At 37.8% G+C, this 18,230-nt stretch overlaps 1 protein-coding gene across 1 annotated transcript in view; it reads right to left on the bottom strand.

Moving 5' to 3' along the window:
- Positions 1–2,126: 2,126 nt before the first annotated feature.
- The window catches only part of LOC140150287 (fibrocystin-L-like), a 119,621-nt gene continuing 103,517 nt past the window's right edge, over positions 2,127–18,230 (bottom strand). Inside the window, exons 55-65 of the mRNA XM_072172293.1 lie at positions 17,360–17,564; positions 16,092–16,251; positions 15,109–15,480; positions 14,316–14,712; positions 13,456–13,616; positions 11,992–12,115; positions 8,037–8,178; positions 6,832–7,001; positions 5,519–5,791; positions 3,776–3,823; positions 2,127–2,778 (exon numbers count right to left, since the gene is read on the bottom strand). Of these exons, the coding sequence (XP_072028394.1) occupies positions 2,636–2,778; positions 3,776–3,823; positions 5,519–5,791; positions 6,832–7,001; positions 8,037–8,178; positions 11,992–12,115; positions 13,456–13,616; positions 14,316–14,712; positions 15,109–15,480; positions 16,092–16,251; positions 17,360–17,564 (2,195 nt within the window). The 3' untranslated portion in view covers positions 2,127–2,635. The remainder of the gene's footprint in view (positions 2,779–3,775; positions 3,824–5,518; positions 5,792–6,831; positions 7,002–8,036; positions 8,179–11,991; positions 12,116–13,455; positions 13,617–14,315; positions 14,713–15,108; positions 15,481–16,091; positions 16,252–17,359; positions 17,565–18,230) is intronic.

The following is an 18,230-nucleotide window of genomic DNA, read 5'->3' as shown; positions in this document are numbered from 1 at the left end:
TAACAAGCTTTTATGTGCTGGTCACATATCATCAAGTGTTTTATGATATTTGTATTTTAATTTGTATTCTACTTTGTGCATTGTAATATATATGCTTGCTTTACGTACTGGTTTTTAGAACCGAGTATATTTTATTGCTATCTATCATGTTGTAATTGTATTTAAATTATATTTTGTCTACATGTACAGGGTGTCCCAGCAAAAATTACCAGGCGAATGAATTTGGACGTAAGTCGAGAAATAGACATCATAATCCAAAAATCTAAAAATCAGTGTGTAGCCCATCTTATTTTGCATCTTATATGCTAATTTTACTGGATTTAGTTGACTGATTGCGAAGGAATAGGCGATTACATAACGCATGCGTTAATTCACTTCATTCCAAGTTTAAGGATCATTCAACACAATGCGCACTAGTGGTGATCTTTCAATGGGCTTCATAATTATTTTGTTCGGTGAAATCCTTTTCGTTCTTTTTAAACAATCTGTTTCTTGCAAAATATTGAATTAGGTTTTGTTCCCATTTGAAAACCTGCACGATATGAAAGCTTGAATGTAAGATGATGCTTGGTAATTGAAAATATATTTTTTGTTAATGTTGATATAAATGTTGCATGAAGAATTATTGCATAAAGAATTCCAACTGGCTTACAAAATTTCTCACACACATTAATGTTTTTGGAATATTTCCAAGAAATTGCAATGCAAAGTTTAAATCTTTTAAAAACATTAACATTAATGTTGCATGTTTTAAAAAATCACACGTAAAGCTGCAAATACTTGATCATTATAGTTCTTGGCTCAAATGTTCTTTGGAAAGTTAAAACATATTTGCACAACCTAAAGGATTTTTTCAAGTTGGAAATCTTCCGATTACAGAAATCAAAATTTTCTCAGACAAACTGTTCATCTTCAGTGAAAGCATGAATAACATAACACCATCGGATTATAAAATAGATAATGTGGACTAAATTGAATGAGATACACAAACTTTAGGAAGCCGTGAGTGAGTATGAAAAAAGCGCCTGTTGATCAAACTTGGAATGAACTGCATTGATGCGTGCATTATGTAATCGTTAATTTTTTCGCAACCAGTCAACCGAATCAAATAAAATTTTCGTATGTGATGCACAATAAAATAGGCTATGCGGTACATATTGAATTTGTTGATTTTGATGTCAATTTCTCGACTTACGTTCAATTTTATTCACTCTGTAATTTTTTCTGGGACACCCTGTATATCAAGTTGTATCATGTGTAAGTTTAAGTTATATTAGGTAGTTTAATTTATTTTATTCAGTCGATTTGCATGTTGTCAATGCATGTGTATATACCACACAATATGACAACGTAAACAGGAAAAAAGGGAAGGGTCACTTCCTAGAATTGGGCATCAAGTACTTTGTTTCTTCACCCTGCACAAATAGTGCACACAAATTGTCTTTCCACCATGCAAGGCCTGCCATGTACCAACGGCATAAGATGTACAGATGGTCCATGATGAGTGGAGGGGGGCACCACTCAAACTGGCTATGCCACTGAATGCGCTTTGAGGCTTTTTGCATGGGGCGCTATATGAAATCTTTGTTTATTATTATTGTTAAAAGTGTATATAGAATATAATAATGTATTCAAATATTGCTGTTTTTACTATGAAAACAATCACTAGATTATATAAAAAGCACTGTAAGTTTTATGTCTACAGAATATAAAGTTTAATAAATTCTACCATTATGTTTTATACAATATATTGTGTATCTACTTCTGGTCATTTAAATGGTATCAAATCCACAGCAGCTGAAGGCAGTATCCCATCATGCATTGCAGTCTATCTGCTTGCTCCATAGCAAATACAAAACATAGTAAGAGCCGCTTAAATATTGAGAGCTACGGATTGTTTCACAATACTTTAGAGAAGCACCTGTGATATAAGGGAGTAATTGGAAGTTGAAGTTTTGTGTACACTTTTTATGGTATGTGCAGTTATATTATGGTACCGCAGAACTTGTTGGGATATGCCTATCAGCTGCTTTGGTATCAATTATCTTGATACAGACTGTTTTTTGTTTAAATGTCTTCTGCAAGGACTTGAGTTTTATCGCTGGCTTCATGTTAAAAAGTAAAAAAAAATGTAAAAAAAATAAAATCCGTCCGACCAACCTGTCTTTCACAGGATGGTGGAAGACAACCGACCAATTTTATTTTTTGGCCTAAGTACTGGCCTATATCTAACTATAGAAAAATGATTTAATTCGCATGGACCATACAACTACGCTTGTTACTCCGTGACTAATCATGCTAATACACGAGCGTACAACGCTACTATACGCGTCCATATTAGCAAGGTTATCTGCGTACAACAGCTTACTACGCACAGCCACGCAAAGAGTATGTTCCACGATATACATGAATTAAATAATTTTTCTATAAAAGGGGTTTTTAACCTATACTATTGTGGATTTTGTGAACTGTCGAATCAGCTGATTTTGGAAACATCGCTACTGTTAAGATTACCTTACAATAAGGGACTTTTGGCAGCTTTGTGACTAACATCCTTGATGCAACGTCATGTTACAGTAAAGGTTGATAAGAACCCTAGCTGAACTAAACAAAACTAATCAATCATCATTCTGTCTCAAGCTGTTGAAGAGTTGGAACAATCCATCTTGTGTTGCGTCCAGTCCTTAGATTGGCATTGAGGACTGCAATACCACTGTACATGACACAGCTTGCAGGAATACTCGCCTACCACACCACACACACACATTCTCATTACATCTGGAAAGGAGGAATACACAAACAATATGGTAACTATGATTGTGATAGATTGGCATTGAGGACTGCAATACCATTGTACATGACACAGCTTGCAGGAATACTCGCCTACCACACCACATACACACATTCTCATCACATCTGGAAAGGAGGAATACACAAACAATATGGTAACTATGATTGTAATAGATTGGCATTGAGGACTGCAATACCATTGTACATGGCACAGCTTGCAGGAATACTCGCCTAACACACCACACACACACATTCTCATCACATCTGGAAAGGAGGAATACACAAACAATATGGTAACTATGATTGTGATATGTCTAATGGCCTATTTCAATTGAAATCCATACACAACATGAGTTTAATCTCCGACACAAGGGGTGTAGATTTCAAAAGGAGCTACGTATTCAGGTAACCCTATTTGAAATGTACACTCCCTGTGTGGAAGATTAAGGTCATGTCTTCCATAAGGGGCAGGGTTGTAGCTAGGATATTTTTAGTGCTAGATGGCATTTGATGAAAATCTTGCATGTATGGCAATTTGTTGTCAAAATTGACAAAATTCTTGACTAATTCAACAAAATTGTTCAGTTTGGGACTCTGAGTGGTGGTCTCCAGTCCTAAACTTACAGCTGAGTTGTGGGCTCTAAAACTGAGTGGTGCGCTCTGCCACCCATCACCGCCTACTGTAGCTACATCCCTGATAAGGGGTATATGGATTTCAAATACAATCGCCAAATATCATTGCTAAGATTACAGCTCTAAACTATATATGTCAAAATTAGAGTTGCCAAAAAATAAATAAATATATCTGGTCTTCTGGACTTGCATTCTTGATAGCTAAAGTACCAAACTTGATCCTATCATACATCTCTGATAGTATACAACTGTGATGATATTTCTCTTACCTGCTTGGGGAAGCCGTCTAATGAAGACACACTCACTGCCAAACATCTCTGATAGTATTAAACTGAGATGATATTTCTCTTACCTGCTTGGGGAAGCCATCTAATGAAGACACACTCACTACCATACATCTCTGATAGTATACAACTGTGATGATATTTCTCTTACCTGCTTGGGGAAGCCGTCTAATGAAGACACACTCACTACCATACATCTCTGATAGTATACAACTGTGATGATATTTCTCTTACCTGCTTGGGGAAGCCATCTAATGAAGACACACTCACTACCATACATCTCTGATAGTATACAACTATGATGATATTTCTCTTACCTGTTTGGGGAAGCCATCTAATGAAGACACACTCACTACCATACATCTCTTATAGTATACAACTGTGATGATATTTCTCTTACCTGCTTGGGGAAGTCATCTAATGAAGACACACTCACTACCATACACCTCTGATAGTATACAACTGTGATGATATTTCTCTTACCTGCTTGGGGAAGCCATCTAATGAAGACACACTCACTACCATACATCTCTGATAGAATACAACTGTGATGATATTTCTCTTACACACTTGGGGAAGCCACCTAATGAAGACACACTCACTACCATACATCTCTTATAGTATACAACTGTGATGATATTTCTCTTACCTGCTTGGGGAAGTCATCTAATGAAGACACACTCACTACCATACACCTCTGATAGTATACAACTGCGATGATATTTCTCTTACCTGCTTGGGGAAGCCATCTAATGAAGACACACTCACTACCATACATCTCTGATAGTATACAACTGTGATGATATTTCTCTTACCTGCTTGGGGAAGCCATCTAATGAAGACACACTCACCCACATATATCTCTGATAGTATACAACTGTGATGATATTTCTCTTACCTGCTTGGGGAAGCCATCTAATGAAGACACACTCACTACCATACATCTCTTATAGTATACAACTGTGATGATATTTCTCTTACCTGCTTGGGGAAGTCATCTAATGAAGACACACTCACTACCATACACCTCTGATAGTATACAACTGTGATGATATTTCTCTTACCTGCTTGGGGAAGCCATCTAATGAAGACACACTCACTACCATACATCTCTGATAGAATACAACTGTGATGATATTTCTCTTACCCACTTGGGGAAGCCATCTAATGAAGACACACTCACTACCATACATCTCTTATAGTATACAACTGTGATGATATTTCTCTTACCTGCTTGGGGAAGTCATCTAATGAAGACACACTCACTACCATACACCTCTGATAGTATACAACTGTGATGATATTTCTCTTACCTGCTTGGGGAAGCCATCTAATGTAGACCCACTCACTACCATACATCTCTGATAGTATACAACTGTGATGATATTTCTCTTACCTGCTTGGGGAAGCCATCTAATGAAGACACACTCACTACCATACATCTCTGATAGTATACAACTGTGATGATATTTCTCTTACCTGCTTGGGGAAGCCATCTAATGAAGACACACTCACTACCATACATCTCTGATAGTATACAACTGTGATGATATTTCTCTTACCTGCTTGGGGAAGCCATCTAATGAAGACACACTCACTACCATACATCTCTGATAGTATACAACTGTGATTATATTTCTCTTACCTGCTTGGGGAAGCCATCTAATGAAGACACACTCACTACCATACATCTCTGATAGTATACAACTGTGATGATATTTCTCTTACCTGCTTGGGGAAGCCATCTAATGAAGACACACTCACTGCCAAACATCTCTGATAGTATACAACTGTGATGATATTTCTCTTACCTGCTTGGGGAAGCCACCTAATGAAGACACACTCACTGCCAAACATCTCTGATACAACTATTTTCTTCTCCTGTAATCCAGGTATGTCAGCCAATGATTCATCCATCATGACAAATCCTTGTCCGTTCAGTATCTGACCCTTGAGGGCGCTAGTTATGTCTTGTCGTACATCATACAAGCTTCCGACCTGGTTGATACTGATATTGCATAGCTTAGTAAAGCTGCCATCGTCATTGCGAGCCATGATTGCCATCAATTGACGGTCTTCAAGCACTTGAATAAAACACACAAACAAAGCAAGCATTATGAAATTTAATGCCATAAATTCGGTCACATTGTTAAATTTTCACGGATTAAGGGAACTAGAATGAGCGTTTTGAGCGTTTCGACAGCATTTTTTGTGGGACATGAGAGCACATCAGACCTATTGAATTGCATTCTGAATACGAAGAATGTCTTTCTGATATCAAATAATTTTCATTTTATGAAATTCACGATATAATACAGATTTTATGACAAATTATTAAAATTTGATATTTTTCACATTTTGGAGATATAACAGTCCTCGAAGTACATTTTATAAATTTAATGATATAGTCTTAAAGTGTATGTAGCTGGGAGGAAAAGCCGACGATCAATTGAAAATTTTGACCTTTCATATTGAAGATATGGATTTTTTTCCCAAAAGACCTAATTTTTTTTGTGTTTTGGGAAAAAAATCCATATCTTCAATCTGAAAGGTCAAAATTTTCAATTGATCGTCGGCCTTTCATCCCACCTACATACACTTTAGGTAGAAATCATCAGATTAATAAAGTTTACTCAAGTACTGTTAAATATCAAAAATATCAATTTTTAATGATTTGCCATAAAATGTATTACATTGCTTAATTTCAAAATTCAAAATTATTTGATATCAGAAGGCCATTCTTCGTATTCAGAATGCAATTCGATATGTCTGATGTGCTCTAATGTCCCACAATAAATACTGTCCAAACGTTCATACCCCTTCCCTTAAGTTAGATCACATTTATTAGGTGCTGATTTCAGTACCATAGAAATGGTCCCTATAATGTTCTTTTAAACATATCCTGAGCTTAAATAACTGCCAATACTGGTTCAAGTTTTTATCAGGTTTTTTTTAATACAAACAAGACGAGATAACATTCATGGTGTGGAAGATGGAGGATTAACTCATGTCTTCCATAGCAGGGGTATGGATTTTAACATTGTGTGCGAGATGTTACAAGTGACATGCTGTGTGTTACCATGTTGAATGCATGCACGCTAAATTTAGAGGATATTACACTTACTTTTTTCTTCTTGTCCGTCTGAGTAACCAGGTGGCAACGGCATCACTTGTACCTCAGGAGTACGATGAGGAGTATTGCCTCTCACCAGTAATACAGGGGACTTCAAACTTCTCATCTCATCAGAAGGACTTGGATTACCAAAGGAGGATGTGTGCTCTTCATTCTGATGGCTTCAGAACAAATGCGGAAAAAAGAGGAAATAGATCATTTTTGATTTAATCAACATTTCAGATTTATTGAACTGGTAAAATATGTGCTAACAAATATAGAAGTCAGTTGAATCTATTCTTGTTTGCATTACTTGATCATTAGTGTCTGGGAACAAAATTCTGTTATCATCTCAAGTACAACCAGCTCACTCTCAATGATTTTTGGACATTTTATTCCATTCACTTTTGGGCTTGCTAAAGATAACAGTGGGATTCACACCACCAATTTACCAAACTAGACTCTCTACCTTACAACTGCCTCACTTTGCTTAACATCAAACAATATGCAATTGTAGTCGCTAATATTCTTGAATATGAAAATAATTTGATGTTAAACTACAGAGCAGCATAATTCATCGTAGCCAATCAGCCTACAAACATTGACTAAGCTTCATTAATATTGATGTATATAATGATAACTTGACAAAGTTTATAGCACAAGAGATCATCATACTCTATCATCCAACCAACTTTGAAGCTCAAAGAGGATTTCTGATTTCTTCCATCCAAATACTGATCAATCATATGCAACCAGCCAACCATCTACATGGTAACATTTGCCTATTGCACGATTCGTCTATGATGCAAGGAGAGCCTCGAACTGGCATGGCATGAAAGGAAGAATTACATAACTTATCGCAATGTTATATGACTGGTTCAATTCCCATTCATGTATGCTGTCAGATCAAGACTTTCCTCACACATGTCGGAACCATGCAATGGGTTAATTGTCTTCTCACAACATACCGTAAAACCCCGTCTACAAGCATATAGAGTGCTTCTGATGAAAACTACATTAACCCAGGCGCCATTATGGATTTTGAGCAAATAAATTCCGGATCCATGCATATACAAACAAGTATTATTTTAAGACCAATCTATTGTATTGGTATATTTACGCTTACTTCGAATTAATTTAGCTTTCATAAAAAACACTATATATGCTTGTAGACGGGGTTTTACGGTATTGTTAGCCCAAAACACAAGAATACTTACTGTACATTTTGTTCAGATTCTCCAATCTCAGTTAAGAAGGCTGCAGGGGCAACTACCCCACCATCAAATGAACTCTGACTTACTTCCTTATTAGAAGGAGGTGAAGGGTGCAGTGGTATGGTCTCAACATAAACTGTTTTACCTAAAGAGAAACATTTGCATCAAGTGTGTTATTTAGTTGCAACTACTCTATTGTGGTTACAATTGTTATGGTTGCACTTAGAGAACAAACCAAAAGTTTGATGATATCCTATAAATGAAAGTTCTTTCGTTAGGGGGAGGGGGTGAAAAAGTCTGATTACCTTTGTAAAAAATAGTTAAAATATCAGTCAAAGTTGATCTTTGCAGGTTGGAATTTTCTATATTTCACACTTACAGGGAGGAAGGGAGGGGTCAGCCTCTTAATGAAAGCACTGTCATTTATAGGACATCATCTAACGTTTAGGTTGTTCCCTTAGCAGCAAGTGTTTATTTTATCCATGTTAAATTATCACAAAAAGCCAATTTATTGTTGTGTTTTGTTTTTGGTGGTTTTTAAAATTCATATTTAAACGTACACACTTTTTTTAAATATAGTGGTATATAGTACACACAAACCTGGCAACCCAGGCCATCCAATTATCAGCGGTAATAACACTGTCACAGAGAAAATCTCTATAAATATGTTGATTTCCATCTACATCCTTTAATCGAAACTGTCAACTCTTTCATACAAGACACTACGGATTTTCTCAATAAACTTATGTCCTTGAAAGATCTTCCAGAAAACGTCATCCTTGTCACCATGGATGTCACCTTGCTTTATACAAATATTACGCAGGACGAATGTGTTGATGCATTGGACAACAAACCACAGAAAATGCCGCCCACAGCAGATCTTGCCAAACTCATGAAATTGATTCTGGAATGTATTATCTTTACGTTTGATGATAACAAATACCAGCTGCTAAATGGAACTGTGATAGGCACAAGAAAGGTGCCCCCATTTGCGATTCTATTCATCAAATTGAAGAGCGAAATTCTTGACCAATCTCCCACATAACCCATATGCTGCTGGCAATACATTGACAACATTTCCATGTTGTGGGACAAACCGGAGGAAGAACTCAAATATTTCTTTACTTTCTGCAGCCACTACCATCACCAGCATTTCACCACCGCTTTTCCCACAACTCCATCAAATTTTTTGATGTCATTGTTAAGATCAATGATGGCAAGATCTCCACCGATCTGTTCACTAAAACCTACTGATAAACATTTATACCTCCTCCCCAGCAGCTGCCATCTCCGCCACTGTGTACACAGCATCCCTTACAGTTGGTCAGTCTGAGCTGCATATGCTCGAATGAAACCACATTATTAAGAAGGTCAGGTGACCTTTCCATTCACATCACCAAGAAACCTTACAAGAAACCAAAAGTTGAGAAAGCCATAAAGAAAGCACTAGAAACTGATCGCAAAGACACTTCCATGCACACACTCCTCTAGTCATTACCACTCCTCTAGTCATTACCACCTATGGCCCAGTTAATCCTCTTTTTCTCCTATTTCTGAAAAGTTGATCAAATATATTTTGGTATGTAAAGAAACCTTGAATTGTTAGCTGTAATAAACCAAAACAATTATATCAATCGGCTCACAACTTGAAGATATGCTCTTTTAAAGAAATGTACTCGTTTTTCACTCTGTCCACGGAGAAGGTTTGGCTACTTCAAAGATTAAAAGGAGTACACATACCATGCATGAATATCAAACATTCCTCAATGATAACTTTATAAAATAACTTTATTTATGGAATGGGCTTTACCGGTGTGTTTATGGGCAATGGATTTTGTTAATAGTGTCATTAATTCGTGGGTAAAATGGATGCTGACTTCTTTTGCTTTACTTGCAATTGCTTATTTTTCTTGGTTATTTATGCCTTTTTGTTTATTTATGTTTCTTACTTTGTTGTTTCTTGCTTTCTTTGTTTTTATTTACAACATAAGTCATTTATCTTTTTAGGATAAAAGGTAGCCCTAAAAAGCTGTTTGGTTTGTCTTTGGTTCTTCTGAAGTGAGTTTACTGTGCTGCTCTGCCCTCTACCTGGTTGCCTCTTTGGCAAATACAGGTTTCAGCCCTGGTCCTCATTGCATCAATTGCGTTGCTATGTACCATCCTTGTCGCGGATACTTGCAAATGCATTCAAGTAATACGTTTGCGAAGATCTTGGATTTTGCCACAAAAGAAAAAAATCAAGTGGTGTGAGGTCTGGGGTTGTGCAGGCCACTCCACAGCATGAGCCATCACAACCACTATGTTTGCTATCCGTGGACAGAGTGAAAAAACGGGTACTTTTATTCAAAAGTGCATATCTTCCAAAGTTGTGAGCCGATTGAAATAATTGTTTTGGTTTATTAAAGCTAACGATTAAAGGTTTCTTTACATATCAAAATATATTTAATCAATCTTTCAGAAATAGGAGAAAAAGAGGGCACAATGAGGGGCCTCTTTTTTTTTGGGACACCCTGTAAAACCTTCCTTTTTTTTCTTACCGCCGTTCAAAAACCTGCATGATCTGCAGCACCAAACTCCCATCTAACAAAGTGAATGATACCAAGTCAGAACCGTTTGGCTCATTTGCTTCCAATTCCAAAAGGTGCAAAAACTCACAGGAAAGAAACCAATGTTTTCACCAGTCATCTTACCAAACAGCCTTTACAAACAAAACAGACCATCACATGTTCGACCAGCAACGCGTCGTTTACCTAGTCAAATGCTCCTCTGTAACATCTAATATGTTGGTAAAGCAGCCAAAAAGTGTGAAGTTATTGTTCCCATTTACTCAACTAGTGGGGGCCTGAGCGCACTATTGTAACTGAACTCTCAGAAACTGCAATGCCTGTTGAGCTGTGGTGCAATGTTGCAATTTCTTAGAATCTGCAATAACACATGCCTACTTATCAGTTAGTGAATTAACAACAACAGTTTTCATATCTGAATGCAACTGTTATACCATTAGCAAGAAGGAATCAAATACAATCTTAAAACATTTAATCAGCAAATTTAATGTCTACCTAGACTACCAGTTGTCTTAGGGCATTTAAATAAAGGCACTTAATTTAATGGCCACGTGACCAGACGGGCGCTGACATTACAGCTAGACAATATGTCTGCAAAAAGTGACCTTTGGCACAGCGGGTGGTCTTCCTGTGTATTTCAATTGTAAACGCGGGATGCATTTCTAAATTTTCTGGCAAATTTGTCATTTTTTTGCAACTTTGTAGTAATATTGTAAGAGTTTCCGTCGATAACTTTTTTTTCCGTCAGTAAAAACTTTCAAAATTTAATTCTTGAAAACACACTGAAAAAACAGAATCCCCCATGTGTAATTAAGTTGCCTTATACATTTTTAGCAATTTTGATGATATTTGTCTGAAAAATTGCCATCGCTTAGCATTGTATCACATGTACTGATCACTTGGTGGTCTTGGTATGGCGGCGCCCATGGGTCACATGGGCATTAAATTTAGTGCCTTTTATTAAATAGCCTATGGTGACTGACTACCATACTCCCATGCTGCTGAACCCAGAGATGCACTGCATCCCAGCTCAAGTTTGTTTGGCATATAACAGGTGAAAAAATAAGACTTGTAACACTGTATATTGATATAGAATGGTGTGCATGAAGTTAGGTGCAGCTCTCACATTAGTTATACGTTGTGAAATGCGTGACTGGCACACGCTTATGTGAATTTATGCGAACGTGAATTGGGACTTGATTGATGCACACAGTTAGTTTGTGGCTATCAGAGCAGTGCCAATCCAGTACCAGTGTGTGTACCGTTTGTGTGATTCAGATGTGTGTACTCCAGAGTACCCACAGAGGTACTCTAAAGTACCCATGATGTAGCTGAGCAGCAGTGTACCTCAGGGGAAGCAGCAACAGGAATCTGGCAGTGTACATTATACTGACCTTTCTTTGTTTTCTTATACAAAATGACACCAAGAATAACAATGACAATAGCTAGCAGCACGGCTGATGTGACGATGACGGGAATAACCCAAGTTTGCAATGCGTTAGTTGGTGTCTCCACTGCCTGCAAAGGTATCATGAAAGATGTGTAATGAGCAAACAGTCAGTAAAATCAAATGGACTATTCCATTGAAAATACACACTACCCATGTGGAAGATTTTGGAAATATCTGCCACAGGGGGAGTATAAATTTCAAATGGAATGAGCACATTAGGCAACTCCATTTGAATTTCACACACCCTCTGAGAAAGATTCAACCTGAATCTTCCCCTGAGGGAGAGTGAGTTTCAAATGGAGCTGCTAATGTTTTAATTCTATTTGAAATCCATACTCCCCCTGTGAAAGATATTTTCAAAATCTTCCACAGGGGTAGTATGTATTTTAAATGGAATAGCCCAATGCAAAAATCCAAACATTTGCTGGAGGCTGCCATTATGCTGTCTGGAAAATGACATTTCACAGAGTGACTGGCCTTCCTGAAGTTTTGAATGGCAAGCAGCAACATTTGTGATTTTGTGAATGGAAAAGAAAACTTTCCATCAGTAACTTACAAATATTGTTTACATTTATTTTGTCGAAACATGACTATAACAAGCAGGGACACTAAACACAGAGCAGAACATTTTTACTGGTCAAACCGAGACTTTTGTGACATTTCGGGTGTGTGTGGTGGGAACTGGAAGCCTCACCCTATAGACCGCTTGATATGTGACGTCATTGCCTGGCAGTATGCGCGCGATTTATGGCAATTTCCAATGTTCTTTGTCCTACAATGTGCGTACGCATCGTAGTTTGCTCAGGGAATGTCCATTTTAAATCGCCCACTACATTTCATATAGTATAACAAAGCCATTGAACAGTGTAGCGGTTCGTTCAAGCATATCGATAGACCAGTCCCTCACCTTTGTTGATAAACAATGATGTCAAGTGGTCTATAACAGGCCTTCTCAACTAGTTTATTTGAAGTGCCAACTGGAAAAATTTAGTGATCATGAATTGCCAACATGTCAAGGGTGGACTTTGCGAGGTAGCATGTGTGCATAGAGGGTAAAGTGCAGTGGTGCTTTATCGGGTGTCCAGGGAGCAGTGCCCCCAGAAGCTCCTTGATTTTAAGGTTTCATTTAGGAAACCTTAAGGTCTAGATTTGTTATTTTCATCCCTTTTTTGTTCAAGATTTAAGTGAAAAAATTATTAAAATTACCGAGCCCCACTTCAACAGACTCAAGCGCCACAAGTGGCGTGCACGCCGCCAGTTGAGAAGGCCTGGTCTATAATAATACCATTTTATAGCATATCTAAACATAGGAGAATCATATTTATAATGTTTCAACGAGAGTCATCCTTGGCTGTCATGAAGTCCACTACAAGCACAATTGGAATACAGGCACACAACGACAACATACCCTTGGGTCGTACTCCCTTCCATCCACCAGCATGTAGGTATCAGCACGTAGGGTGTAATAATTGAAATTCATCATGATATTCTCACTATACAGGTCATCATACATAGCACGCTGTGTTGCTTCTGTGTCACCCTGGATATTAAACTCAACTAGGATTGAACCTGAAATGAAACGAACACAAACAATGCAACCTAATTAAACTATGGATCTAGAAGAACTTTTGCAGTCCGTATGTGCCAATATTTTATTAATGCTTTCCACACAGGTGTGGAGGGCAACTAATTTTCTTGACAATTTTTCAGAACTTTACATTTGCATGACCATACTTGGAAGCTGCATAACAAGACAAATTTAGTAAAATAAGTACAAACAAGCCCAGTGTTGGTTTAGTTATTCTTGAGATAGCTCTTGATACTTAATATCTCAAAACTTGAAATGTTTATGTTGAAACCTATGGTCAGCATTCAAAGCATTAGGGGAATTCAAGCCGACACAATTTCATGAGAGCTTGATATCTATTAAATTCCGTTTGGCTTCATCAAAGCAGTGTCTGCAGTTTGCCACATCTACTTCGTGCAACACTTTGGATTGTGTTTACATGAGAGTTCTTTGAGTCAACACACACACAATTTAATACTGTGCCCGAACTGATGTCACTGCCTCAAGAAAGCTGAATGAACTGAATAGAGGAGCCAACTATCATAGTGCACAGACTTGAACATGCACCCTAACTACTTAGTATAACTAGACTACTCATCCCGGGAAAATCTCAAAACAACAAATGTTACACCAGTCAAAAAATGCATATTTGAGTAAGTAAACATGGTTAATTATGAACTCATTGCTTAAAAGTAATTTACCTGACGATACTTCAACATCACTTATTGTCACATTAGGGTACAGAGGCCCGATATTATTCAAGAAATTGGCAATAAAGAGCTCCTCCAATCCCGCTACTACCATCTCATAATCTCCCGTAAACCTCCATGTGATGCGACTGGCTTTTCCACTATGCTCTGGTTGATTACGATCCTCTACATCAAACGGTTCCACTAGCAAATGATATTTATAAATGCTACTGGGTACCGTCCAGATATTGACTTCAATGATGTAATGGTAGCCAGGTGAGTTGATGGTGAGGTCTTGGAAATGGGCTTGGGCTGTATCTAGGTCAAAGGTCACTTGTAAGTCCCCTTGAAGCTGGCCTACATAGTTGTCAGGCATGTATAATGATGCTTCTGCAAGCCATTCATAACCCTACAGGAAAGTAAAGTAGAATTATAGTAGAATATGCCACTTTCACTTTTTTTGTAATGTATCAATATAATAGAACGAATTTGGAATAGTGAAGGATAAATGCACAACAGCTATATTTAATCTTCCTCCACTTTTTACAGAAGGGGGTGATGCACCCCTCCCCAAATCCACAATAAAGTTCATTTTAAGGGAAAATGTTAAAACGTACCTAAGGTCCAAATTAGAAAGAAATATTAACAAAGGGGCCACTTTGAGGTGTTTTGAACAGTTTAAAAATTGTTCAAAATAGCCGAAAAAGTAAACTTTCAGGAGATACGTGCAAGTAAGTCTTTTTTTTTTGGAAATTCTCTAACCCCAGAAAAAATCTTGGCCACCGGGCCTGAAAACAGCTCTTACCTTTTCATTAAATCCATCAGGTATAGCGGATGTCACTGCATCTCTCATTTCCACCACAAAACCAAAGTTTTCACTCACAAACACTTCACCCGGTGACTCAACAACAACTGGGTAGAAATCCCTGGGCTCTACGCTGAATTCTGCAGACGCAACATTTATAGTAGATGTATTTGGGTATGTGATAGTGAATTGCAGGACCACATTTGATGTGAGGATGTTGATGGCTAGGTTGGTATAGTTAACCCATCCATTGATGAATGAAAGAGTGACGTTACCAAGGAGATTGGCATCCCCATCTGTGCTGTCAGAATATATTGATGCTGTTAGATGCCATGGTTTGGCTGGTGTGCCTACTTGTGCAACATGAGCACCCTGTACAGAAAAACAAAACAATGATTTCACAATGACAAATGAAAGAGTAACATGTAAGTCATGAGAATTTTGTTTAAAATTCACTTTAACAGCTAAAGACTAAGCCTGGTAGATCTTTTGTTCATAGTATTCCCAAACCATGCAATGAGCATACTGCAACGTATGTACCAACTCATAGTATGAACCATCAAGGATCAATTAGATTCACATACTTTACAATCTCATTATATCTCTTTGGGCAATTCCTACCATTTCTTTTTCCTCTTTCCAAAATTATAGTACTAGGCTATTCCATTCAAAATCCACACAACCTCTGTGGAAGATTTTGGAAAGGGAAAGTATGAATTTCAAATGGAATGGACACATTAGGCAGCTCCATTTGAATTTCATACACCCTCATAGAAAGATTCAAACTGAATCTTCCACAGATGGAGTGTGAGTTTCCAATAGAGATGGTTAATATGCTAATTACATTTAAAATTCATACACCCCTTGTGGAAGATCTTCCACAGTGGGAGAGTGGACTTAACAGATTAGCCCACTACTGTCTACATTGAACACTGTGTAAACAAACATCATCAAGCAATTTCCTCCTTCTCCAATATACTTACTAGACTGTCAAGTGCTTGAATTTGAGGTTGTACATCAAATGCTTCATGATCGCTGGCCCCTCCAGGTTGGAGATGTATCCTCAAGGAAGAAACCACTTGATATATAATGCCATCAGAGAAAGTTGGATCTTCCTCACTCTCACTCTCCTCTTCATCATACCTACAAAGACACATTAACAAGTACACTATAACATAATTGTAATGAAGCAAGAAGGGTCACATTTGACATAAGATGGTTGAATACTGTCTGGTGAGTGAGAAGTACCATTTTGGCGTAGAAAACAATACAGAATCTTTCTGCAATGTATCATTGATATGTCTGATTAGAAGGTTAAGGTTAAAGCATGGTTCATTTATCCTATATACAGGCCTATTCACCAAACTCAGGCACACTCATCCAATATACATGGGTATCTTTATGGGTATGTCTCTCAACTTACTGAGTCCCATTACTTGCCTGCTCTGTCCCATTAGTGGCTCGGATTCCACCTGTTGGATCTACAGGAAAGGCGTTGGCAAAGAATCAAGCACATCCAGAGAGGTTATCTTTATGGGTATATCCCTCAACTTACCGAGTCCCATTAGTTGCCCGCTCTGTCCCATTAGTAGCCCTGGTTCCTCCTTTAGGATCCACAGGTGTTGGCATGGATCCAACATGGCCATAGAGAATATGGCTAAGGTGTTGCCTACCATGTCCCTTAACTTAGTCACATTAGTTGCCTGCTCTGTCCCATTAGTAGCTCTTTGTCTTCCTGTAGGATCTACAGGTGTTGGCAATGGATCCAACATAGCCAGAGAGGATGTGGCTAGGGTGTTGCCTACCATGTCCCTCAACTTACTGAGTCCATTAGTTAGATCTATAGGTGTTGGCAATGGATCTAACATGGCCCGATAGAGAATATCACTGAGGTATTGACTACCATGTCCCTCAACTTACCAAGTCCCATTAGTTGCCTGTTCTGTCTCATTAGTTATTAAATAAATAAATAAATTTCGAAATTTATATAGCGCTTTTTCCAGAGGATTCAAAGCGCTGTAATTTCGCTGCGTGGTGAATCATCACAATCAGATCGCATCAACTAGGCTAGTTGCAGCCGAACCTGGCGCAAACCTATCCGCACTTAGATTGTAACATTCACCCATTTTCTGCAGCTCCCCAAATTCCATTGCTCTGGTTCCTCCTGTAGGATCTACAGGTGTTGGCAAAGGATCCAGTATGGCCATAGAGGATATCACTGGGGCATTGCCTACCATGTCCTTTAACTTACCGAGTCCCATTAGTTGCTTGCTCTGTCCCATTAGTAGCTCTTTGTCCTCCTGTAGGATCTACAGGTGTTGGCAATGGATCCAGCATGGCCATAGAGGATATTGGTAGGTCAATCATGTCACTTAACACACCCATCTGCATATCATTAGCAAGTTGACTTTGTATGGAGACCAAGGCTTCATAATCCAATGGGGCCACAACAGGTACTAAAATGAAACAAAAATCCATATGCAGAATTTGTTTTTATCTAATCTGTAAATGCTATGGATTTGTCAAAACCCATAATAAACAAGGCATTTTCTAGGTTAGATGTGAATTATTACTTTGCTCACAACCATGGATAAAGAAATACATTGTAAATTGTTCAATGCTTTATTTAGAAGGATTTATAAATCAGTGTCTCACAAAGTTACAATTGCTCTCTTAATTCAGGCAATTTGTTACAAATCTTTATGTCATATAAGTACTTCTTTTGACATCGGACCAAATTTGCTAGTCGAGATAAAATCTTGTTTTAAAGTTATACACAACATACTTCATACTCCACTAAACTTTCAAGACTGATTACTTAGCTTCATGCTTTGCATGCTGGCCATATGCTTCCACATAGAAAAGGTACCACTATTTGTTAATGCTCTGCGTGCTAGCCATGTGCTTCAATGGAAAAAGTTCAAGTTTTGAAATATTTTCTCAAAATATCAAGAGCTATCATAAGAACTACTGAACCAATACTAGGCTTGTTTGTACTCATTTCAATGCATTTTTCATGCTGATTCCAAATATGGTCATGAAAATTTACATTTCTGAAATGTTTGAATTAAAAAAAAAATTGAAACATGTCGTCTGCAGTTGACACCCATGTGAAGAGAGTT

The sequence above is a fragment of the Amphiura filiformis genome, chromosome 4 (genome assembly GCF_039555335.1).
Source record: "Amphiura filiformis chromosome 4, Afil_fr2py, whole genome shotgun sequence".
Lineage (NCBI taxonomy): Eukaryota > Metazoa > Echinodermata > Ophiuroidea > Amphilepidida > Amphiuridae > Amphiura > Amphiura filiformis.
The sequence above is the reverse complement of the archived record's forward strand: the minus strand, read 5'-3'. Positions and strand labels throughout refer to the sequence as shown.